The 27,225-nt window shown below is 45.6% G+C and overlaps 1 protein-coding gene across 1 annotated transcript in view; it reads left to right on the forward strand.

The window, feature by feature from the left end:
• Positions 1 to 266: 266 nt before the first annotated feature.
• ANAPC1 (anaphase promoting complex subunit 1) overlaps positions 267 to 27,225 on the forward strand; it is a 2,053,226-nt gene continuing 2,026,267 nt past the window's right edge. Inside the window, exon 1 of the mRNA XM_069606837.1 lies at positions 267 to 684. Coding sequence (XP_069462938.1) covers positions 454 to 684 — 231 coding nt within the window. The 5' untranslated portion in view covers positions 267 to 453. The remainder of the gene's footprint in view (positions 685 to 27,225) is intronic.

The raw sequence follows: 27,225 nt of genomic DNA on the forward strand, positions 1-27,225 counted from the left end.
TGTTTTATTTGTGATATATACATGCATGTGTTTAACGAATATTTTATTATTCGAATAAAGATTTACAATCAATGTTAGTAACATATGTTTGTTCTTAACATGTGTTATATGTATGTTTATGATATTGTTATGTTTCCTACATATGAGACCTATCGACAACCTTGCCTTTTCTACTTATTTGGATGGCAGTCCGCTTGTTTTAGGCTTTTATTGAAAGCGCATTCAGCTTATTTTTTCCTTGTCCCTCTACTGAGAGATGAGTCTGTTTTCTCTTTCCGTTGTGCTCCGTGAGTCCGTATTTCCCGCGGTTGGCTGTCTACCTGTCCTGTCTCTGCCTCCCAGTTGTCAGTGCTCTGCTCAATCGTGTACCCAAGCCAGGAATGCTGCGTTGCAGCTGCTGGCGGCCGTAGCGGGTGTGTAGCGAGGCGTGTGGTCTCGCCTCCTCTGAGCCCCATGTCTAGCTGCCTGTATGAGAGCGGCAGGGACAACATGATTGCAGCGCGGGCTCCGCAGGAGTTCCTCCCCACCGGCCGGGGGCACAGCCGGCAGCACCCCAATGCCCTGACGCTGCAGCCGCGCCGCTTGCAGCCAGCCTCCGAACTCTGCCAGTCCTCGGATGGAGCGGGCACTGCCGCCGGGCTGGTGGGATCCCTGCAGGAGGTGACCATTCACGACAAGCGCAAGGTATTGAGCTTCTCTGTGGTACTCGCCTGCCCAACATCACGCAGAGTATTCAAACTGGCAGCCCAAATCTCAAGGTGGCATTTAGAGTGATGCCACACAGCACTGCATCCCACTTATATTATCAGCAATCTCGGTGGCTAACACATGCCCACTCTCCCACCAAAGAGTTTGGCTAACACATGCCCACTCTCCCACCAAAGAGTTTGGCTAACACATGCCCACTCTCCCACCAAAGTGTTTCCAATAACACCACAAACCTCCATTCAGATACCTTCTGAAGATCACTGTGTAGGCCAATTAGTAACTAACATCTTAGTGTTTCCAGATATACACAATTACCCGAACGATGTTGCCATCCCACGAGAACTCTAGGCACTATACAACCCATGCTTAGTTTTACAAACGACTAGTGTCAGACATGACATTATAATGATGATCTATACACATCCAAAATCAGAGTGGCAGCACACGCAGGGGTGTTAACTTGCACATTTGATTTCCGTATCCGGCCCTTGTATCCTATCTCCTCAAAATGTGGGGTTCGTGGTTTGTATACAGAGTAGACGTGGACTTCTTAAGCCACCCATTCGAATGTTGTGAAACCTAATATTCCGTTCACTTGTTTGATGAGAATTACAAAATAACAAGCCTGACAGTTTGAAAACTGTGTAATGTTTGTGGCTCAAAGATCCATGATGGGAGAGGGCAGTCCAGCTTCTTCATCAGTTACAAGTTCCGTCTTACACCGGACCCCCTTCCCACCCCCCTATTTAGAAACTGTTTTACTGTTGCTTTGCTTTGTTCCTTTACATTGCATGCACCTTTCGCTCCCCTCCCTCTGCCCAAGCCTTTCTGGTTTCCACGTAAGCGTAGATTGTTTTTTTTCTCTTGTTGCGTTTACTCAAAATATGTAGGTTTTAAGTATTCTACTGTGGAAATCTTACCGTTGTGCGTGATGGCAAAACTGTGTCCGTTTTATTAACCGAGTGAGATGGTGTGTGTTTGTAGTAGGGCGGGGTGGGGGGAGGGGTGGGCATTCATTTGTATTTAATAGCAATGGATCAGACTTAATGCTGATTAGAATGAGGATAAATAAAACCTCTCAGTAAGACCTGCTTGAGCACCTCTCAAGTCAGTTGCACAACCACTCACCAACAACATCTTGTACCAGACATCGCCGGGTCTAGGTTGTGCCACCACAATAAGTCCTTTGCTTCAAATCGAGCTGCACAATCTTGACATTTTCTTACGCTTAGCAAGGGTTACTTTCGTTTTAAAAGATGCATCCGCTCTACCACAACCAACATCACCTCCCCCACTATCCACGTGTTTTTATGTACATACTATCTTATCCCGCTCACCCCAATCTTCTTCCTCACTATCTACATACAGACTAAGGTCTTGCAATTCCTAGGTAAATTCACAATATGCCACTTCTCGGACAAGCTTCAGGTGCTGTAAAACCACCGCGATGGGGATGGGCACAGTATAATTATTGTATAACGACTATATTTTAGGTATGGCGGCTTGTAGTACTTGTAGGTGTTGCTAGATTTAGGCACAGCATGGTTCTATGATGGACTGAGATCCCCTCATGCATGCCTATAAAGTGTGGATGCTTGATTTCTGATTAACATTTTGAACTTCCCTTGGCATTCCCCAGGGAAAGAAATGTGGGCCTGCCAGCTGTCAAAAGTGGCATGGCCAAGAGTTGGCCATGACTGAGGTGAATGAGGAAGCACAGAAGGAAAATGGGGGGTGGTGTGGTAGATAAGTTAAGCCCAACCCTTGAGACGTACACACGTGGTATCCCGTTGAGGGCAAGTTCGCTAATGAGAATTGTGTGTGGGGTAGCATGAGGTGCATAGGTGGAGCCGTGGACTTGAGGTGCATAGGTGGAGCCATGGTATTGAGGTAATGAGAACCTATCTGAATTGCGAGGTCTGTGATCTGCATCATGAGCGATTCTGACCAACAATAGATTCTACCCTATGCTGCTTGACTGGAAAACGTGCTCCACCGGTCTATCCGCTCTTGAATAAAATTTGGTGCAGGGGTCGGTTTCGCTTTGTATTGATACCGTATTTAATGTAAAAAGAGTAATTGTGAAATTATTTAAACACATTTTCCCTTTGATAGCGTGGCAAAATGTCTCTGTCTTCATTGGTGTACTGCTCAGGCAACTTCTTAGTATTGGTGAGTTGTCAGTCTGTGAGAAGATTGATAGCACTTTGGCTTCAGTCAACTACAGTACCAGAGTTATGGCTTGTTTTGTTCTTGTACCAGTACTATGTATGCCACAACATCCACACATGTGTAGCTCAGCCAGTCATCCTTTTCTTGTCTGCAGGATTTTTAGAAGAGCGGCAGTGTATAGGGTGTGAAGTAGACCAACCTGGAGGATTTTCTAACTGGCTTTCTACTGCTTCAGTGTGCCTCAGACTTCTTAATAGTAATATGCACAATAGACATGTAAAGGTGGAGGAGATGATTACTGCTGCACTTGAAGTGAACAGAAAAAAGGTGAAGAGAGCACAGAGGGCAAGAGAGGAATGCAGCGCGAGCTGGGCTTTCATTGAAGAGGGCAATTTAAATAGCTAGCTTTGCTACACAAGTGTCCATTTGATTAGCAAACTTACAGAATTGCATAGCAAACTGCTATGCAACACTGCTTATTGTATGCCTTGCGAACATACAATAAAGAGACTGGACTGGATCCTCTGACATAGTGACCCTAAATAAGTGCATCCAGCTCACCAAGTTCCATATGTCCAGTCTTAACAGGCAGAGGGGAGGAGCTGCCTCAAACGGACAAGGATTGTCAGGTCGTTATCCTTGACCCTTGCACAGTGGGGTCACTGACTGCATCAGTGAATGGGGTACCTGTTTGAACAGATGGGTTTTCGGCAACGTATTCAAATATTAGGTGTCTATCTGCAGCTTTGATGAGAATCTGCGATATTTGTTCCAGAATGTGGAGCCGCCTCAACTAATCGCCAAGTTTTTTTCCCCCTCTCCGGAAGTTCATAGAGATGGCTATGGGTGTTTTTTCAATTCAAGTGGAAGAATCTTGCAGGTCTTGTGAAATCCTCTCAAACAATGGTATGGATTATTATAATATATTTTTTGTTTGTTTTGGGGAAGGTTTACCCTGCTACTCGACCCTGTGGGCTGGAGTCTCTTCTGGTATGTTGATTGCTGCCATAGACGGAAATTGAGGGACGCTGAACAGCTTCCGATCGAGTTAATAAATCACCCACTGAGCTGTCTGTTAATGAGCAGGTGCTTTTGTGAACTCATTCCATATAGAAATGACTGTAATAGAAACAACTAGCAGCTTCAGGAAACGAAGTAGAGGCAAAGTGGGGATCCAGCTGGGGCTGTGAAGTGCAGGGGCAGGTGGAATAACAGTAGTGCAGAAGTGCCCACAAGTCTGTTCCTGGACTGCCCTCCATTAGGATATGGGACCCTCGCTGTTTGTTTGAGGAGTGGTGCTACTTTGATAGTGAAGGCCATGTGAAGTAACGAAGACTGGGTCCTGCAGAAGAACCTCAATTTTTCCTTGCTGTCACTGCATCACAACCGAGACCAAGACCATTCCTGAGGCACCACGTGTCCCTGCGTTTAACTGAGTGACTTACAAAATGGGTTGGGCTGCTCTGGAGAAGGCATTCAACTTGTATAAAGATTGCTTGGAATTAGCGAAGCGGGCGACTAAGGTGGTGTGGGTTCTGGGAGGATGGCACTAATCTAGTTTGTGGAGTTATTTTGCGACACGGATTATAGAGCATTTTTTTTTTATATCGGAATGATGTTGTGGTAAGTGTTTCATAAAACTTTACAAACTGTAGTGTTCGTTTGCAGCAAGTACACGATTGAATTCTACAACTATCACAGCCTGTTAGCTGCACAGGTATTGCAGCATATATTGTTTCAGAGGGGCTGAAGTATATGAACTTAATTTGGCAACATCTAGTATTTGAGTTTTGCAGACGTTTATTACCGCTTTTTTCCTTGTGTTCATTTGGATCGATGGAAAGTTTGAAGAAGAATTGGACACATTTAAAGGAACCGGAGCATACATTTTGATTAATCGTGAGTAAAGATAACCTAAAGTGATTAAACACATTTGAAATGTTATGCACGTGCTGTTAATGTTGGTTGCGACTGTGAACTCGGCAAAGGCCCACGCTCAGCCATGCTGTGGTGGGTGGTGTTGCCTGTGACCCTCATTTGGAAGTGTTCAGTGTGCTCTCCGTCTCGGACCAGCTTCACACGCTCCCCATCCAGTAGGAGCATATTTCTTTCTGATGGGAACATTTTGGACACTTCGGTGTGGGTTTTAGGTGTTGGTAATGTTCCTTAATGCGTCGCCATGTTTTGTGAAAAATAGTATTATCCCATCTAGTTCATGAGTGCCTTTCTCCAACTCATTTGCCCTTCCTGCAATTTTGGCAGGATTTGAAAGATTTTTGTAAGGCCTGCGGCTTGGTGTTGAGAAAAGACAGTACATGCTCCTACATGGGTACACTCCGAAGTAAAGTGTTCGACTTCAAAGGTTGGTGGATAACTCATGTCATGGTTAGTACTGCTTATGCATTGAATTCTTACTTCAGGACAGCCCGTTTTTAGGGCTTCTCGTTTTACATCAATGTCCTCAATCACCAGCGCATGCCCAAAGGAACAGATAACGAGGGGCAAATAGGAAGGCTCGTTCCCAGCAATTAATAGACTATAGAACTATAGCACAATCTATATATATATATATATATATATATATATATATATATATATATATATATATATATATATATATATAAAATTTTATTGCAAATTAGTTGTAACTGTGAACTTTTTTTCACAATTCAAAGTCAAAAGCAAGGAAAAGTAATGTCCTTAATCGATCCTTTTGAATAAAACCTAGTTTCGCGCCAGAATATTCATGTGAGAAGTCCAACACAATGTTGCTTGTGTCCTTAATGATGAGACTTCTACTAAACGTGCTGTTCTGCGGCTATTTCCTGTTTTTTTAAGTAGCTTGTCTAAAAAATGTATTCCAGCACATGTGAATCACTTGCATAAAATCTTCCCACCATTCCTCTGTGGTTTTGACTTTGAAAGGTTCTATGTAGCTGTAGAGGCTTTGTTGTCTTTCGTCTGCTACTGCTGTACATTCCAGTAAGAGCTGCCTTGTTGATTCCATCTGATTCTGTCCCTGGCAAAATCTACAGATCCCTTCAATGGTTCCTCTTTTCCCTGTATTGTTTATATTAGTTTGTTGGGTAAATGCTGAGCCGAATTTTCATCAACCTCTCTCGGAAGTGTTTTGAGGGAAATTTCGTCAGGTAGCTGGGGACTGTGTCCCTTTTTCAATGTTCGTTTGACATATTAATATGGGACTTGAGTGATAGTTTTTCTTCCCTTCTTTGTATCCAATCTTGTCTCTTTTTTTTGTTTTTCCTTTACACGGTTTGGGTTGGGTTGGTTATCAGCTCGTCTATTGTTGAATCAAGCTCGTGGAGTTGTTTCATCTACTCCTCTTTCCAAGTTTTCCTCATTTGCTCTTTAATAGAATTTTATAACCAACTGCCTGTTTATGTACATAGATTTCTCTTAAAAGGGCCAATGGTTTCCATTTCATTTTTGAATGGAGGGATTCTAGCCCTAATTCCGCTCTTATCGCAACAATTGGTGTACATCTCGGAAGTTTCAGGATTGATTCCAAAAGAGACTTTCAAGTTTTGCCCAAATTCCCCATGACAGATTCAACACAGCCTCACTCCCATAAGATAATGTAGGGATCACTTTTTGCATATAAAACATAAGTACTGGCAGTAGAGAGAATTTCCCAAATCTTCTGTTCAGAATGGAGCCTTGGGAGCATAGCATCCTCGCTTTGGAACGAAGTTCAGCCTCAAGTTTTTCTTGGCAGTTGAGTTGCTGAATCTAATTCCCAGATATCGTATCTGTTACTTTCTCTAGGATCTCTCCACCGATTTTTCCATCTTTTATCAAGTTTCCTAGATCCACCTGTGGAGATGATTTTTGATTTATTAATGTTCTCCAAGTTTAAAGTCATGTAAGTTTGCAACTTTTTAATAGACATTGGAAACAGATTTGGGTTTCGTCTATGATGACTATATCGTCAGCATAGCAGGTCGAGATCTCTTGCTCGTACATTTTTTTTTGGGGGGGAAATGTCTTGTATCTCTTAGAGCCTCTGGGGGATCCGCAATGTACCACTTTGCAGCAAGTGGACAGCCTTGTTTGACACCTGTTTTGATGGATAGATCGGCTGATAATGTGCCCTTGTTCATTTTTATTGGGGTAGAGGTTTCTTGATGTAAGGCTCTTATAGGCTGCAAAAGTTCTTCCGGACTCTTCCAATTCTTACATTTTTCCCAAAGTTTGTTGCGATTTACTGTGTCAAAAGCTTGGCTTAAGTCTTTGAAGGCTAAATGTAGTCTCCTTTTGCTCCAGATGGTGTTTGGTTTTAGCATTAACCGAATAAAGATGTTCAATTCTGTGCCGGTTCCCTTAGTGAATCCTGTTTGACAGGGATCAATGATGGTTTTTTCCCACCCAGTCTGATAGTCCTTGCTGCGGATCCGAAGCAAATCATTTCCCTATGGTTGCTAATGGGGGAAATGGGGTGAGTCTTTAAGTTTTCTTATTGCATACTCGATTTGTTGTTCGTCCATAATCGTTTTCCAGGGATGGATGGTACTGATCGAGTTAACTTCTTGCATCGCCTCTAATTTTCCAAAAACCTTTGTGTAGTTTTTGTCCAATCAGAGTTTGCTTATGAGACTTTTTTCTTATGGTTTAAAGTTAAGTTGTTTTGTATGTCATATGTTTCTCTTGTGGTTGCATCCGTTAAGGCGTGTAACATCTTTTACCCTTGCTCCTGGTCCCTCAATTGCCTTAATCTGATTAACCAATTCTAGTAATATTGTTTCTTTTTTATTTGTCTTAATTGGGCACACTATTATTAGGGTAACTTTTTGTCAAAGGGCTTATTCGGTACTGCAGCTTGTGTTGTGCTATCATTCACTTAATTTGCAATCTCACAAGCATGGAAGATCGCCAGCCACAGTACACAAAATGCAAAAATTGTACTCTGGTTGGGCCGTGGGGGGGTGGAGGGACCTCTACACTTTGGGTGCGGGCAGGTTGAGGAGGAGGCAGGGCTGAGAGGCGTGGCTCCAGGCCAGGATGCATATCTTCATGGAATCCAAGCCAAACGAATTAACATAAAAGCAGAGAGCGTTTTGGAAGCATTGGAATGCCCACAATTTAAAATGTGAACTATTTCTGTGATGGTGATTCAGTAAGAAACCCTTTGGGGGGAATAATGATAGTTGCACTCTGCTGTTTTCATTGGTCACAACAAAAAATGTCTTTATATTGCACGACATATATACTAATTTGGACCGCCTCGTAAACGTGGGAGGCGTTCCCGGTTTCTGCATCCAGTCTCCCGTGCAGAGTTATCGGCTTGGGAGCTAATATTTCCTGGGCTAGCCCCTGCAGCTCGGGAGAGAGCGGAGTCCCGGCTGCGCTCTGCAAGACAAACTCTCGGAGCTCCGTCTTCCTACAGTGGTTCGCCCCCAAGAACTACTTTAAACCACACATTCTGCAGCAGGTGTATTCACTCTCTTTACTGTAATAGCAAGTTTGTGTGAAGGACACTTATGAAAGGCACTGGCACGCCTTTCTTTAATGAGCACTTGTTTCTTTGGCATGTCTCTGTCGGGCATAGGGGATCCCTGCACGAAGACTGTTTTAATTCCCAATGAGGCTGAATTACTTTTTCTTTGCGTTTTTGTATCGCGACCATGCTGTCAAAGATGTGTCAACAATTACCCTAATTACTAAATGAAAGAAAGTTTAACGTTTTGAAAAAGGTTTATCGTTATTGCTACTGTAACCTCACACATTGGCAGTTTATTTTGTTCAAGTTCTCAAATGCCTGCCACATCATTTTTGCTTTCTTCAAACTACACGAGTGGGCCAAAATTGGAAATGGCAACAGTAGCGCTGAGTTGAAGGAAGCAACATTTGGTGCTTCGCAAAACACTGTAAAATAGTTCTCTGGTAGAGAGCCGTTGTTGCTAAAACAAAAATCACTTCTTATTGGGGGAAAAAAAACATGATTCCTTTTGTGTTTTGGCTTGAAATGCAAACCGTACACAATGACAAATGGATCAATTCCATACATAGAATACAATAGAAAGTGAGTACAAGTAAATACAAAATGAGTACAATTTCGTCGTCCAATGAACCTATAAAAAAGTCATAAAAACAGTTATAGTTCATGGAAAAATGTAATCCCAATACTTAACCTGTCAGTCGTACATATCCTTAGGGCCCATAATTGCATATGTGTAGGAAATATGTGCAATCAAAATCTAATCTGAATGATGGGGGTGTCTGCAGGTCCGCAAGTATCCTCTGCCAGAATTCTGCTGGGGTGATTAATCTCAAATCCTTTACAAATGTACCCAAATCCAGATTTCTGCTCGTTTTAAAGAGCTTTAATTCAACCACCAGATATTCCAGTGTTTCAACTTTGGCAGGAGCGCTACAGAACCTGCACGCATCACTGTTATGTGCAATTCTAAAGCGCACGGCGCTAATCGGAGGCAAGGAGGGTGGTGGTGGTGGTAAAAAAAAAAAAAAGCCTTGAACAGGTACGTTTTCAAGGACCGGCGAAAGACAGAATGGTCATCAATGGCTCGAAGGGCCAGAGGGAGATTGTTCCAGGTCTTCGCAGCCATCACAGAAAAGGCACGTCCCCCCCATACGAGCATGTCTGGTTCGAGGGACAGAGACAGCAAGAGGACGGACTAAGACCGCAGAGTGCGAGATGGAACATATTATGGACTTTTTTCCTGAATATATTCTGCCCCCAATTTATAAAAAACCAGATGAACGATACACATGGACTTGAAATGAATCCTCTTCTCAATGGGAAGCCAATGAAGCTGACCAAGGAGCGGAGACATATGTGCTCGGAAAGGGAGGGTGCAACACAGATCTGACAGCCGCATTTTGAGGCAGCTGAAGCCGATTGGTAAAATAGCGTGGCTGCCTCAGATAAAGTGAGTTGCAGTAGTCAGTCGTACACGGCACAAGAGCGGTCACCAGCAAGGTGTGAAATTTGGCTGGGACATAAGGAAGCACTTTACGCAGCATACGACATTTGAAGTTTCCAGACTTACACACAGCTGCCACTTGCTCCGCCATAGATAAAGAGGCTCCAAGTATTATAAACAGTATCCCCCAATTTGTCATACAAAGTTTTCAAAGCCCCAAATAAAGAACCACCAGGATTTTCCTAAATAAGGACAGTATTTTCCAGTTGATGAAGGCCTGCAATGAAACTAAGCCAAGCTCATAGCGGATAATATATCCAGGTACCTCCTTAGGTAACTGTTTCTTTCTCACCAATACTGTCCTTAAAAGGTAGACTAGCAAATAGTGTTGTAAGCTAGCAAAATATCTGCGCCGTAGGTTAAAATTGGAACACGCTTAGATTTATAAAACTTTAGGGCAGGTCAATACGAAGAGTCCAAATCTGAAGTTGATCCTTTCTGCTTGGGCAACAGTTTTGTCGCAAATGGTTTTCAGGTTCGATTTATTGCCAGCACCGTCGAAGTAAAAGCCTAGATATTGAAATCTATACGTAACTCCATATCCTCCCGCGAACGAGAGACAAAGAGTTTAGAAGTTTGACAGGGTGTTCAAGACTCTCACAACCAGGGAGCAAATGTCCCTCCTGATGGCTAGGGAGGCGCGCTACCTGGGTGACCCATTGTAGCGGCCTCTTACGCCGAAGGTGACCGCCCAGGTCAGAGTCCGGCTGGGGCGATCAAACGTGAGCACCAGCTGGAACCTATAATGGAAGATGGTGACTCTGAGGGAAACTTAATTAGAGATGCGGCGGGAATCGATGTGTTCCAAGACTACTATGAGAGACTTTACACCTCCCAGTCACAGTTTGGGCACGACTCCATTTCACACTACTTGGACAGGGTGGCACTCGGCTGGCTAGATCCCGCCCTAGGGATGGCCCTGAACGACCACCCTACCGACGAAGAGTTCCATAAAGTGATTTTTGTTTTCCTCTCTCTCCCTAATGGCAAAGCCGCAGGTTGGACGGGGGGGGGGATTACTGTTGAACTATATAAAGCATATGCTGACCTGCTGATTTTTCCCCCCAAACCCCTAAATGACATGATTATATATGAGGACTCCAGGTCGCACAGGGTACTCCTCGAATCCACCAGGACCGCCCTCATAACAGTACTATTGAAACCCACAAAAGATCTGTGTAATTGGGCCTCATACAGCCTGCCGTAGCTGATTAACACAGACCATAAGATCCTAGCGAAGATCCTGGCCGATAGGCTCCTGACCCACATGCCGCACTGGTCTGCCCCGATCAGGCCGGCTTCATCCCAGGCTGCTCCACCCAGAATAACCTGCATCAATTATTCTCATTCGTGCACAATGTCGACCCAGAGATACCGATTGTTGTGGCGGTGCTAGATGCCGAGAAGACCTTTGATTCAGCGGAGTGGCCCTTCCTTTTCGAGGTCCTTCAGAGCTTAGGCTCCACCTATCTTCAGTGGATATGTTTGCTGTATACAGCTCCGAAAGCAAAAATGTATATACTATCCGATTGTATCCTCCCGACTCGGGGCACCCGTCAGGGTTGTCCCCCTGTCTCCCATCCTCTTTGCTTTGGCGATTGAGTTCCTGGCCTGTGCCATTTGGGAATATCATGGCCACAGAGGGGTTACAATTTACTCCCACTTCTCTGTACTGTCCCTGTACGCAGACAATATGATGCTGTACGTGAAGCACCCCAAGCATAATCTGCTGCCCTTGGTGGAGGAGATTGCCCATTTCGGAGACCTCTGTGGTTTGAAGATCAACTGGCCCAAATCGGAGGTATTCCCTTTGACATCGAGCGTCGCCCGTTCTGACATTGGCGACGCATTCCACTGGTTTCCTGAAGGCTTATTTGGCCATACTGGTGACAACCTCCCTGTCAGAAATGTATAGAGCTAACTATGTTGAGACCATAGCAAAATTGGAGCACAAGGTTTAGGCATGGGCTCTCTTGGCCCGTATGTCGCTGGTAAAAATGGTTTTCCTTCCCAAACTTGTCTACATCTTTTATAATGTCCCTGATTGGCCCTCAACAGGATTTTGGACCGGCCTCAAGAGTCTTATGGTTCGCCTGGGCGGGAGGTCAGGCCAAGATCTCTTATGACACCCTCACAATGTCATAGGAACAGTGCAGCCTAGAGTACCCTGACCTGTGGACCTACTTCCTTGCAGCGCATATTCAATACTCTGTATGGTGGTGGGCTCTGACACCCGAGCTCCCGCATATCTTATTCGAAAAAGGCAACCACTCGCTCAAAACGACATGAAGGGCTTACTCTGGGGTTTAGCAATCGGGGTGGAGAAATCCGAGATACAACCTGTGGCTCCCTCTTGCAAAGCGTGGACTAGACTACTACAAGTGCCTGGTCAGGGGCTTGGTTCTTCCCCGAGCTAGCTCTTTACCGAATTAATGGAATACACATCACCCATGCGAATATCTTCCGGCAACACTGGGGGTACACACACTGGGCGACCTTCTATAGCAGGGTAACTTCATCACATGGGAAGCCTTGAAGGGTAAAGGGGAATGTACGACAGTTATGATGCTGTTATACTTCTGACTTCGCGAAGTACTTAGGACGAAATGGCTGAATTTTCCAGCGGCTCCCCCTTCCTCACCTAGTCTTCAATATATTACAACCCCCCCTACCAAAAGGAAACTCGTCTCATCCCTATACAAAGGTATTGGATGGAAGAAAATATGTGTAACTTTAAGGTTACATGGGGAAACCGTACTGGGGAGAGCAAACTGAAATACAATGGAGACAAATGGGTACAGAGACACACAAAATATCCATGAACAATCCTCTCTGGCTGATACATTTCAGATTCATTCACCAGATGTACTGTTTCCAAGCTCATCTACATGATTTCTATTCAGACAGATCTCCATTAGATGTCGATTTGATCCGTCCAATTTCTTTCACGTCTCATGGACTTGCACCTTGATACGCCCATTTTGGAATAATATAGAGAGGACCATGATGTGGATACTAGAAACACCACGCAATACACCCCGAACTATGGCTCTTGGCCCTATATCACCTGGAGTGAAACAAAAATTTACATTGATGGCCTCTGTATTGCCTAGATCTTTAATAGCCAAGGTGTTGGGGAAACACAAATCTCCCTGTCTGTAGGCATGGATTAATAGCATGAGCATGTGTGAAAAGAGGGAGTCCCATTACGCTGCCTCTCTCCCAGAGGGCTGTAGGCACCTAGACTATTTGGAGTGATCTAAAGAAGAACAGGCAAATAAACTTCAGGGGTCGCCCAGATGAATCGTCGGTACTAAGACCCACCCGGCCGAACCCTAATTGCTCTTGAGGTATCTCTTTTGGATTTAAAGAATGGTACTGTGTGATGCACTACCACTGTATATGCACATTATATTCTGTAAATGTGATGTGTCTTGGCACTTTAGTGGGGTGGGGAGTATTTCATTATCTTTTCTGTGGGTATTGTTTGTAATTTTTACTCTGCCTGTTGGATAAAAAAAAGTCTAATAGAGAAAGTAAAAAAAAAAGGAAGAGATGTCCTGGGTTGAGCAAAGTCTTGGATAGAAGTGCATTGCCAACTATCTCCATTCAGAAAATGATGCCTGCGTCCTGATTGATGGAAAAAAACACTGTTGCTGTTTGGTGCCTGAATTGATTGTGGGGATCAAGGAGATGTAAATGTTGGTGGAAAGCCACCAGGGTAGATGGAAGATGTGCTTGGATGCCAGCTTTTTACCGTGAACCCGAAGGTCACTTGAGAGTTGCACACAGTCGCAAAATGTGCATAGTTTGCATCACTCCACCTACCTCACTATAAGGGCAAAATGCGCTGCATTGGAATTTGAAAGAAGCATGTTTTAGCTGTGTTTACTTTTTTGCTGTGGTGTTTAATACTGTATATTTGCCTCAGTACATTTGACAGTTGCTTAGTTGACTGTGATTCCTGATGAGTTTGACAGACTAGCATTTTATCTCATTGGCATCACTCAGTGGAAGCTTGCGCTGCATGTATTCAGAAGTGTGGTTTTGCACTGGGATTCCCTGGGATCTAGTCTGAAAATGTATGCTCATTGACTTTCTTGACAAATTGAAACATCAGTAATATAGTAATCGGGCAAACCATTCTCTAAACGTTATGTAATGTAATTTGTCATTTTGTGTAGCACCTTTTCCCATTGGTACAGTCTCAAAGCGGTGTAGTGCAACACCCTCAGTGGACCAAAGTCCAAGGTATGGCAAATTCGTCAGAGGAGTTTAAAATGCGTGTGTGCATTTTGGCCAATACGAAGGTAGGTAGGGGTGGCCAAGTCCCTGCTAGCTACCCATTCGAGCTGGCATGTGGATGGGTGCTGTGAGGTAGTCTGGAGAGTTTGCCAGTGCAAGAGACTCATTTATGTGTCCAGCTAGACCACATTTTTGTCATGGGTTGGGGGGGGTAACTTTATTCTTATGGCTTATGAGATGTTGTGCAATGTCTTAAGTAGTGTATGATGGCGGATGCATGCGGGTGGGTGGCTGTGCCTTCAACTATTTTCCATAAGCATGGCATGTGATACGTACCAGTGTGCTGGCTGGTTTTGTAGCTGTTGCATGGATTCTGTTCTGTGGTCTTCTGGAGTTTATTCTCTCCGGCATTCATTACCTTTAATGGCGGGTTCATTAGTTGTTACGCAAGTTACCACAACACTCACTATTACTTTAAAGTGTTTGCAAACATGAACCATATATACCTATATATGATGGATTGTTGAAATGTGTTTACTTAGCTTAATTTTGGGAAAATAAATTCCACAAAAGCAAAGTTAATTTGGGAAAAGCTGTTTTCTGCCGCCTGACTAGGTAACCGGAAAAATGCATTGATCTCACATAAGGCAGTATTAAGGGCAGCATTTTCAAACTGGCAAAAAGACTGCCTGAAGTAATCTTGCTAGAATTAGAGCGCTTAAAAATACTGCTATGGGGATACCACCAGGGAGCATGGAGGAAGATGCAGCATAAACGTCAGTTCTTGCAACTGCTGGATCCATGAGAAGAGAACGAGCGAATATACACATGTCCCCACTGATATATGGGTCCATCAGTTGAGTAGCGGAAATGCAGTGAACGGGTGGAAAAGACAGAAGGGTGGACGAGTGAGTGGCATTGAAGGGCCTGCTGGTGCAGAGGCCTGGCTAGCTAAGCATCACAGAAGTCCAAGGGATCCCGAGGGAGAGATGGCAGTGGAGAGTGGACTGTAGAGAACCGACGGCAGTGCAACGTGGACAGACATGATGGCGAAGCAAACAGTGATAGATTTATCACACTTTGACACTAAAGATGATGTAGGAGAGGTCCTAGCAGAAATCCTTCAAGGGGACATCGAGACCTCTCTGGCAGACCTGAAGGGCAGGGTGGATGCGATGGAAGGGAAAATGTAGGGCCTAGCAAATAACCAGCTGAATGCCAACATGCTTGAAATGCGCCTAGATGACTTGGAGTTACACAAAGAGGAGGTGCTACAAAAGATGGATGATTTTGAGAACCATGAAAGGAGTAATAACATTAGAATCATTGGACTGAGGGAGAGGGATAGTGAGACACCTGTGCAGACGTACAATGAACACAATTGTAAACACTTGTATAACTGTCGCTTCAGTAGATGATTTATTTTCAGAAATTAGCATTATTGCTCGTCCAGACCCACCAATAACTTGTGTACCTGACTACTCCAGCGGATTGATTATTTTTTTAAATTTTTATTTTTTTGGGACGATGAGGCATCAAGGTGTTGCTTTTATTTTTGTTTTTGTATTCTGTGCTACAAAGTCTACAATCCTTATGTGGTGACATGAGGTTGAAGTTCTGTGACAGTTTGGTAGAGGTAAACCTTAGTAAAGACCATTGTACATTGTATGAAGATTAAAGGTTTGCTTTGTATCTAAAAGGATCATCACTTGGGGGACGTAATGAGCTTGTTTCTCAGCCTGCCTGACCCATTGATGGCCTTGGCTTTTTAAATTTTTTTTTTTTACATTTTTTTTATTTTATCTCTAAATCCACAAGTCTTGGGTCGGTTGAAATATCTGAATTGAATTGGCTCTTGAGGAGACAATAAAACGACTTCCAACCCCGCTGTATCATCCACAAAAGCCCCATCTGAAGCTGGAGCCCCGGGGGTGAACTCTAGGAGCTAGACGAGTCATTCTCCCCTGCAGCCCTGAATTGTTCACACAATTAAAACTAAGATCTAGAACACACGGGCCAGTGAGAGCATAGGAGCTACACCATAGCACAGTCTGAGAACTCAGAGCCAATTGAGGGGAGCACTCAAGACACTCGCTGTATGCCACCCTACCGGGGGACGCTAAAAATGGGGTGGAGGCTCCAGGATCTAACGCGCAGCCCGCTTACCTTCACAGGCGGCTGCACCACAAGCCCATCATACGACAGCAGCACCCCTGGTGCCACCAGGTCTAACGGCCGCCTCAAACCAGTGAACTTAAACTTAAGTGTCAGACACATCTACATTTGACTTTGAACCTTGCATCTACAGTGATTCCCTGGTGTGGTGGACCGCTGGGGGGGGGTAACACAACTACAACTCCTAGTCTACGCAATACCCGGTGCCCATAGGGCACACAGCCCCAGCCGAGTGTCCTACCCCTACTAAACCATCAAAACAAACTGACATCTCCACGCTGCTGGGAAACCCCAACACAGATAAAGCAGGGGGGTACGCACCGAGGCTCAGCTCGCCAAGTGAGATTTAGACCCCAGCGGTGCTTCACCCGTGCAGTGATTAACTAAGATTAACTAAGTCTGACCTCCATGATCTGCTGGCGGCTATGACAAGAGAATACCAGAAGGGGGCGGAGGAAAATAAATTCCACTAAGCGAACCGCCTCCTGGCCTCGAAATTGAAAAAATTACATACGAGAAACAATATCCTAAAACTCAAAGGCCCAGACGGAGTAACCTGATATGTGGAGGGGGAGACAATGGTTAGACATCACAGGGAAATTGTCAGCTCCCCGCCGCCCCCCCCACGGAACCCGAAGCACAAGCTTGCTATCTGCAAATTATCCAAAAAGAGGCCCCCCCTCACCCCATGCATCTTGACGCCCTTAAGCTCCCGCTTATGACTGAGGAGTCCTCTGAGGCAATAAAATCTCTGAATAGCGCAGCCCGGGCCCCGACGGGCTCACAACCCATTTTTATAAGGTGTTCGCCCATATTTTGGCCCCCAGCTCACAGCCCTCTTCAACTTCAACTCATCGAATGCATTTTTTAAAAAAAAATAATTTTGGGGGGGAGGGGGCCCCCTCCCAACCCCCCGTTTAGGACCCTTAAAACCCACCCCAAACATTGAACAAACAAAATTAACCTTTCACCGCCAGAAACGGTTTGGAACTGGTGGTCCTCTCACTTGACACACATGGCATTTGATCTGCTTGACTGGGGGTATATAAACCAAACACTATCCCATTTTTGGATTCGGCCCTAATTTCATAAAATGGACCATGGCCAACTACCAGCATCCCATCCCCTCCCTGAGGATAAATGGCACCAGATTATCCAAGATTTAACGTCTCCAGAGATGCCCGCCAAGGCTGCCCCATCTCCCCATTAATATTCACACGCTCTATGGAACCATCTGCCATCAAAATCCGATAAAATAAGCCTAAATGTTGGTGACCGCTCCTACAAAGCGGCCATGTATGCGTACAACGTTCTATTCACCTTAACTTGGGTAGACAGCTCGATGGATGCCCTCTGGCAAGAATTCAAGGCGTTTGGCAAGGTAACAGGGTTCAGGGTAAACTACTCCAAATCCGCGGCCCTGGCAATTAACATTACTCAAAAGCACAGAGTGGCACTGGCAACTAAATACCCTGTCCCTTGCGCCAAATCTCCCATCAATTACATAGGGGTGCAAATCCCAAATAAAATAGAGCATATATACCGATCTAACTTCCCACAGCTATTCAGGGAAATGCACAAAGACCTAGCGCGCTGGCACCAACAAGAGGTATCCTGTTTAGGGAGAATAACAGCTGTAAAAATGAATTAAGTACCAAGACTAATATTCCACTGCTTAGCCATCATCCTGGAAAGGGATCTCCAAAAGCTGCAGAGGGGTATATTGAAATTTATATTGGGAGGAAAAAACCCTGAATAGCCAAGCAAATTATTCTGAAGCACAAACATGGGCAGGTTTGGGGCTCTGGATGTATCCAGATACTGCCGAGCAGCACAACTCGCACGCCTTCATGTGGCAAACAACCACTAACACCCCCCTGCTGGAAGCAACTAGAGGAAGCCTGGAGTCCGGTCCCGCTAGCAACCCTCCCACATACCACAATACCTCGAAATGCTGCAAACCTAGGGCCACTGACATCTACCAAAAACACGATAGAAAACTGGATGAAAGCAGCACGCAAATGGGGTTGTAAGGGTACCCTGGGCCCCCTTTCCCCGTTGGAACAACCCTGACTTCACGCCTGGCTTACCCGCCCCCCCCATTAGGGGTTCATCGTGTGGAGGGAGCGGGGACTAACTCAGATTGCAGACTTCTTTGTCGGATGGACCCTGCTGACATTCGAGGAGTGCAAAACGAAACGAAATTCTGGGTATCTGAGACTGAAAGATTCCAATATACACAACTCGGGCATTGGATGTCGCATAATGTGAGGGCTAACGGAGGGAGAAACCTAACTGCTCTTAAGTGCACCCTCATTATCAGCCCCCAAGGGCAAAGTCTCAACCCTATACCGACTGCTCGACAAGTTCAATCTCAATAAAAAAGAAAATTATATGTTTAAATGGGAAAGGGATTTGGGACGAGACCTAGAGATAGCAGCATGGGAACGCATATGGATTCGACTGCACAATATCTCTAAATGTGTCACAAATGTGGGGCAGGGTGAAGGGTACATAACTCCAGAATTATTAAACAAAAGTAATCCAGGGATATTACCTCAATGCTGGAGAGAATGCCCGGCCATCGGCTCCCGGTTCCATTTACTATGGTCCTGCCCGAAGTCTAGCCGGTTCTGGCGAGAGGTGCTGGAGCAAATCCGGCTGATCACAGTACTGGCCATACCATGTGATCCGGGGATAGTTATGCTGGGGGTTACAGGGAAAGGAACTTTCCCACTAACTAGGCACATCTCAATCCTATGCACCCACCTGCTCATAGCGGCTAAAATCCCCTGTGGAAGCATCCTGATGGTCTGCGCTCACCATGTGGTTGGTGAAATGTTGGGAGACAGTAGCTGCTGAGAAAATAACTGCCATCCGCACAGAAAACATAAATAAATTCCACAGTATTTGGGCACCCTTCCTGGACTATTCTTAACAATTTCCGGGAATAACTTAGACCCCCCCCCCCCAGTAATCCGATGGCTCAAATAGCACAATTAGGGAGTCACCCCAAAATCTCGACACTCCTAGAACTCAAAAGAACTTGCTGCAGTGCAAGGACTTAAGCAAAGTCCCAGAAGCGGCCTATAAATGTCCTGATATCACATTTATCAGGATCCCTTGCCAAATGGAACATTTGAGCAACCCTCCCTCTCTGCACCGCCCACTGGAACAAATGCTTGCTTTCCCCTATTAGGGCCACTGTTTATGTGTACGTTTAACAGCTTTGCTGATGTAACCAATGTAGAAATACTCAAATGTTTTGTTGAGAAAAAACAGTAATGATAAACTACGAAAACCAGTCAAGAAGGAACATTTGGATGTGAGGAATCTGGAAGGAAGTCGCCAGTGGAAACCTCAAGGGATATGTCTGTCTACCGCCGAACTAGGAATGGGGCACGATGTCCTTATTTTACTTCTCATTGGATGCTGCAACTTTCACTACACCACATTTTTACGTGCTCCGCTGGGAGGAAGATGTGGTTATTGAGTTGGCTGAAAACTCATTATTTTAAAACCTGGAGGAGAGCAGCCAAGTCATCCGTATGTACTTCGATAAAAGATAAAGCATAACAATTGCTGTTTAGACAGTATCTCACTCTACCTCATTAGAATGTATCCAACCACCCTTGCCTATTTCTGGCACTGCTTACTGGCAGAAGGGATCTTGATTCGCATATGGTGGAATTGCAGTATGCTGAAGTCCTATTCTTTGAAATATATTCAGAAGACCACTGGGGCTACTCTCTCATTAGACCTTCAGGTACCTCTGCTTAGGTAGGTGCCTTTGTTCTCTGCTTTCCAGCTTCGCATTGTTTTTGTATTTTCTTTAGAAATTGAGCCAGGCGTTCTGCCCGGTGGATTGCCCTCTCGTTCTCCTTTCCCTTCCGTGTTTGTTTCCCCTCCCCTGATAGGTTTAACCGATCCTCCCACGGCACCCCTCTGTCCGGCTGCCCATGTGGCTAAGGGCTCCAAGGCAAAGGGCGGCTCCTTCAGAAGCGGCTCCCGCTAGTGTCTGCAGGTGTCAGCAGGGGAAGCCAGTGACCAGCCGTCAACCAGCAGCAACTAAGCAAGGTAGGAGTGGCCCGGGTCAGGAATAAAGCCTTCTCCTCTACCCTGACAACCCTGCCACATTGCATACTCTGTCTCAGGCGTGTGTTTCTCCAGTATTTCAAAAATAATTATTGTGATAGTATTTAAAATTGCATTGTGAAACCTAGGCCTTTTTCCACTTTTACAGGATTGTCAGACTTGGGTGTGTTTTCTCCAGTATTTAAACTACATTGTGAAAGCAGTGCGTTTTCTACGGTTCTGAATTCATAGCAAAGCATTAATTCTAGAAAACATTTTACTTTCTGAGCACCTGTCGTCTTGTCCTATTCTCATCTCTCTCTGGCTAATCTGCTTGTGTCCCTCCCTGCGTCCTTCCCTAGTGTTCTCCTCACCCCTAGACCCCCCCTCCTTCCCACCCTTCCTCTTTCCTCCTCCCCCCCCCACCTACTCTATGGTGCTCTCTCTCCTATCTTTTCCAACTGCTTCTCTATCGACTTTCCTGCTCTCCTCACTAAATCTGGTAGGAAGAAGTTTAAAAATGACATCCTGGGCTCCAACCCAGGCCTCCCTATCGCTGACACCTATACCAGTGCCTCCTCTAGGCAAACCCTCACCGACATCCTCTGTCGTTCCCTCACCAGGCCTATGAACACTTCATATGGTCTCTGTGCTTTCTCCTCTCTCTTCTTCTCCCATTAATGATGTCACCCGGTGGGAGGCCCTCCTGCCCTCCTTATAAATGTTTACCTGAATGGTACCGTCTTGGTCCAAGGCCCTCAGGCCAATCTTCTCCTCTTTTGATGGATGCTTCCCGCACCTCATCAACTTCATTCCTTCTCCTGCTGCACCCCCCTCTTCCCTCCACGGCTTCCTTGCCTCCCCCTGCTGTCTCCACCTTGGCTACCTTGCCCGCTACTTCTTCCTCTTCTGCCCCCCTAGGCTTCTTCTACACCTCCGCAGGGCGTACCTCTAATTTGTACCCCTCCCCGGAAGTCTTTCAAGGATGGCAACTATCTCCATATTGCCACTCTTAACTCTCGCTCAGCTGTCAAACACCCCTCTGACATCTGCCGCCTCCTGGAAGAACTTGACCTCGATGGCCTTGGTCTCACTAAGACATGGTTCACGGCCAGCTCTGTCATGAGCTTTGACACTCTCCTCCCTAGCGGCTACAAGATCCCCTCCGCGCCCAGGATGGGGTGTAGCCCTGATCTTCCCCGCGTGGATTCCTGCCACTGTCATTCCTACGCAGGCCTACTCCCCTCTTGCCCTCTTGCCCTCTTGAGGCCTTTGCCAGTGCTTTCTCACCTCCACCTCCTCCTTTGGCTGACTCACACCCTGACAAAGGACACAGCCCTTTCCATGCTCGACTCTGCTATATCTGATACTCTTGATGCTCTTGCCCCTGTCATGAGGATCTGCTTGAATCAAAGTGCAAATTATGGTACGACTCAGACCTAGTCACCCTCAAACGCAAGTGCATGGTGGCTGAGAGGAAATGGCGTGCTTCTGGTACATCCTCTGACAAAGTGGCCTGCCGCCTGCTCCAAAGGCAATACTGGCTCTCTGTCCGCACCAAGAAGAGAGCTCACACGGCTCTGGCTTCTCATTTCATCTCTAAAACCCAGGACACCCTTCTCTCTTTCTCTTTCTCTCCCCACGTCCCTCTACTCCCTGCTCTTGTTCTGGCCTTTCTTCAGCCACCTCTCCTCCCTCCTTCTCTGCCTTTTCCCCTGTTGCCCAGACAAGGTTTCTAGACAAGTCTGATCTACGAAAGTCTCGTCAAAACAGCTTCACCCCTGTTCCTCCAAAACCGTCAAGGTCCACATTGACACCCTGCCTCCTGCTCTGGTTGACTTCTGCAACCACCCCTTGGCCACTGGAGTCTTCCCTTCCCCCGATGCACTCCCTTATGCGCCCTCTTCTTAAGAAACCCTCTGACCACCCGTCCTGCCCGGCTAACCATCTGTCTCCATCACTCCTTTCCTAGGCAAACTCCTGGAAAAGCTAGCCATCTCCAAGCTTAATCTTCACACTGAATCTGTTTTTTGTCTCTGTGACCATCAGTCTGGCTTCAAAGCAGCAATAAGCACGGAAACTGCTCACCTGAACATCCGTGAAGACCTGCTCTCCAACCTTGATTCCAACACCCCGTGTCCTCATCTTACTTGATCTCTCTTCTGCCTTTGATACAGTCAACCATGCCATCCTGCTCAACCGTCTCCGTGATAACCTGGGCATCACCGATCAGGCCCTGGCTTGGCTGACTTCTTTCCTCTGCGATCGACCCTCCCAGGTCCAACTTAGGTATTTCTTCTCCTCTATCTCTACCTGTGGTGTTCCCCAAGGGTCTAACCTCTCTCGCCGGCTGTTCAACCAATACCTGGCACTTCTTAACCACTGCATTGCCACTCTATGCCCCAACATTCAGTGCTATGTGGATGACGCTCAACTCATTTTCAGGCTCCCTTCAGCCACCTCTCCTCCTTCTGACATCACTGACTGTCTGCTATCCAGGATTTGTGAGCCACCAATGATCTCTGCCTTAATGCCAATAAGACTGAGATTCTCCTCATCGGTTCGCCCACTCCCTCCTTTCCTGTCTCTTTATGGCCGGCCTCTTTTGGCCCTCTTCCTGCTCCCACCTGTGAGGCTAAAAACCTCTGGGTCATCTTTAGTTTAGTTTAGTTTATTATTTGATAATGCGCTCCAAAACCCAGGGGTAGCCGGGCGCAGCAGTTACAAGAATACTTAGGCTTAAGGTTGCGTACATACAAAAGGATGCATACAGAATATGCATTATGAGTTATTAACATGTATACAAGACCAATATACAAGAAATACAGGAATGTGAATCCCTCTCATAGGTCTGGTATCGGGGGAGTCAAAGGTGGTTATGCGCAATGATAGGGCCAGGTTCAGTGGGTTAGTTGTCGTTACTCCAGAGGCAACTTTTCACCTTACTCCTGAAACTAGAGTAGGGTAGATTAGCTCTCAATGCCATGGGGAGTGAATTCCAAGCGCAGGCCGCTCTAACAGGGAAGCTACCTCTGCCTGCTTTAGTTAGTCTAAATCTGGGGGTTTCAAGTAGGGAGTGGACAGAGGCTCTGGTATGGTGAGTAGAGGATTTTCTAGTCAGTCTAGCCGAGATGTAGGGGGGCGAAGTGTTGTTCAGTCCTTTATGTGTGAGAGATGGTGTTTTAAGGAGAACTCTGTCATTGATTTTTAGCCAGTGGTTGTCTTTCCTAATATTAGATATATGTGCTCTGCGGGGTATGTCAAGGGCTGCTCTAAGAGCATTATTCTGCAATATTTGCAATTTGTTAGTGACAGTTTTATTGGCGCCCGCATAAAGGGCATTACAGTAATCCAGTTTGGACATTACTAGGGCATTGGCTAGTGTGATACAATTGGTTGTGGACAGGTAAGGTCTGCAGGCCCTGATTAATTTGCAAGTGTAGGCTGTGGAGGAAGCCAAAGCGTTAACTTGTTTTTTGAAAGATAAAGTGGAATCAAGGTAGAAGCCTAGTGTTTTTTACCTCCGTTGCCACTTTGATTATATTACGGTCTATATTGAAGGCACTGTAGTTAGGGCTGAGTTTTAAGGTTGGAGACGGTTAGCTAGGAAGGATTGTACCCATGCTATAGCTTCACTTGAGAAATGGGCGGCAGATGCTAGATGGTTGCATAACACTGCGTGGTCCACTAGGTCGAAGGCCGCCGATAAGTCAAGGAGGAGGAGCATAGCTGTTTTACCTTTATCCTTCAACTCGTCGATTTGTGTCTTAAGGTCGATTAGGGCCGTTTCAGTACCATTTAGTGGTCTGAAGCCAGATTGGCGTGATCCTAGTAGTTGGTTTGTCTCCAGGTAGTTTTGGGTCTGGAGGTAAGCCACTCTGTCAATGATTTTAAGGAGAAATGGGACCGTAGTAATGGGCCTATAATTAGTTGGGATGGCTGGGTCAAGGGTCTGTTTTTTCAGGAGAGGCAGCACCCAGGGTTCTTTAAGGCTGGTGGGTACAGTGCTAGATCTGAAGGAGGAATTTATTAATTTAGAGATGAAAGGCGCTAGGTCTCTGGCTGCATCCTTAATGACTTGTGCTGGGCAGCTGTCACCTTGGCAGTTGGATGGTTTCAAGGATAATATCACCTTTTCGGTTTCCAATATAGATATGTTAGAGAATCTGAATGGTTTGCAGTTGTTTTGAGTGACTATTCTAGGTATATCTGCCATGTGGGAGGTATGGGATCCAGTGTCATTTAGGGATGCTTTCTTCTTAGCAATTATCGTTTGAAGAGTTGTGATTTTATTGGCTATAGCATTTTGGATGCTAGTGCACCATTGTTTGTCCTTGGGGGCATTATCTATGGGTGTGATTGGGTTTTCCATTTCTCGGAGGATGGAGAAGAGTTCTTTGGAGTTAGAGTTAGAGTTAGCTTTGCTCTCATTGAATGTATTCTTTTTGGTTTGGATTATTTCCTTCTTATATTTTTTGGCCAAATTGTCAAGTGAGGTTTTATTCTCAACTGAGGGTGTATGCCTCCAAATAGCTTGGAGTTTAAGTTTTTGGATCCGTAATTCCTTGAGGTAGGGGGTGAAGCAGGTGTTAAGATGAGATTCTCGTTTGCTTTTGCGCAGTTTAATAGGGGCAATAGTATCCAGGGCTTTTGACATAGTGTTGTTGAATGTCTCAACTAGCATGTTAGGGTCAGAATTGATGGCGCTAGCGGAGAGGGCAGGTATGAGGAGAGGAAGTAGTTTATCAGCTGTGATTTCTTTTTTGCTTCTAGTAGGCATGGGCGGAGCTGAAGTAAGCTTGTCTAGTTTGGGAGGCTCTATGGTAGATGAGAAACAAATGAGGTGGTGGTCAGTCCACGTTTGTGGTAAAATGTTGGATATGGTCATGGCGCAGTTTCGGTTAGCTATCCAATCTAATGTCTGACCTTTTGTGTGTGTGTAGGGGCTAAAACTTGTTGGGTAAGGCCATGATCGATTAGGATTGATTGGATGGAGTGGGCCTGTTTGTCTGTGTCGTCATTAAATCCCAGGTTAAAGTCACCTAGTAACAGGAGCTGAGTGGAATCTGTGATGATATTCGAGAGGAGGCCAGATAGGTCTTCCTCAAAGTTACCTAATGGGCCTGGTGGTCTATACACCAGAAGGACAGTTGTACTGTTGTTAGAGACAGGTATTTCAGCAGAAAGAAGTTCACAGGATGTGATGGCTGGGTGTGGGGTGCGCCTTACAGCTAGTTTAGTTTTGGCAATAATGGCCAGGCCACCTCCCCTAGAGTTAGGTCGATCGACTCTTAGTATATCGTAGCCGTCTGGTATGGCAATCATAAGTGCAGGGCCCGCAGCATCATGGAGCCAGGTCTCAGTAATGGCTAGTAGCTCTAAATTGTCCATGGCTAGTATATCGGCAATTTCCATATTGTGGGCTATGAGGGACCTTGCATTGATGAGGGCTCCTGATAGGGTAGGAGTTGTGATTATTTTTTGAGTGGGTCTGGGACTAGGGAGATTGGGTCTCTTCTGGTTGTGGAGGAAGTTAGTGTGTGTTGTTGGGCATCTTTCTGCAGCTAGGGCAGGAGGGTTGGAGTCGGAGGCAGTTGGAGTTAGTCTGGACCCAGGTGGTCTAGTTCTTTTGTTTTTTAGGTTGTACAACCGTGGTAATCTCGCTCTGAGTCGCATATTTCTCTCTTGAGGGTTACAAGGTATGGCGTTAGTGTAGGCCATTGTTATGATGCTGATTAGGATGGTCCACAGTAGGGAAGAGTATGAGTGTACGGTAAGGCTTAGTAGAGCACATGTTAAGGGACAGGTAGCAGTAGCGCCAAGGTACGGCAATCCCAGCAATTACTAAAATGCAATGAACAGGAGGGGCACCTAAGTGCAGTAATCCCAACAACGACTAAAATGCAGTGACTAAAGTGACCCAGCAATGACTAAAAAGCGTAATAAGATTACATTGCGGCAGGGCAGGTGCATGTATAGGCCGGGAAGTAAATGGGCGTCTGGTCAGCAGACCAGGAAAACTAAGTATCATAAGGAGTTTATTGACTTCTTGTTACAACCTTCATCTTGCATATAGATCTTATTGTAAATCCATGTCTTTCCGGTGCTTTGGGTTTCTGATGACCCAGCAATGTAACCTCAGCTGGACTTCATCCTCTCGCAAACTCTTGCAGTCGCTTGCAACTTGAAATTTGACTCCACACTCTCCTTCTCTCCTCACATCTGACGTCTCTAAGAAGTCGCACTACCAGCTGCACCTCCTCAGAGGTATTCTTCCTTTCCTCTCCTTCCCCCAGAAACTCACTGTCTCTAGAGCTCCTGTTCTCTCTATGCTGGACTACTGCAACAGCCTCTTTCTAAATATTCTAAATCTGCCTGCCTCTACTCTCCGCCCTCTGCAACTCCTCCAGAACAGGACTGCGAGATTTGGCCTTGGCCTCAAGCCCAGGGATTGTATCTCTCCAGGACTGAAATCTCTGCACTGGCTGCGAGGATTAAGTTCAAAACCCTCTGCATTGTCCACAAGGCCTTTTGGGGCCTTGGCCTCAATACCTTCAACTCTCTCTTCCTAAATATCTTCCTGTTCAATCTCTTTGCTCATCCTCCTCCAACTCCCTCCGAGTCAGTCACTTTTCCAAGCAATGAGTTGGTGGTAGATCTCTTACATAGGCTGGAGGTCCCTCTATGCTCTCACGTTTGAATATCTGAAAGTTTGGACCCCCTCTTTCGACATTGACTCTGATTTCTTGCCAAGTAAGAAATGGCTTGTGCACGTGGAAAATTGAGGAGGCAGGTGATGTTTTTCGTTTTTTGCGTAGCCGCTTGCAACTTGAAATTTGTCCCCTTCTGAAGTTTCACCTATCACCATAAATCGCAGTGCAGCAGGTCC

This window comes from Ambystoma mexicanum, chromosome 4p, assembly GCF_040938575.1.
Source record: "Ambystoma mexicanum isolate Mex_15411 chromosome 4p, UKY_AmexF1_1, whole genome shotgun sequence".
Lineage (NCBI taxonomy): Eukaryota > Metazoa > Chordata > Amphibia > Caudata > Ambystomatidae > Ambystoma > Ambystoma mexicanum.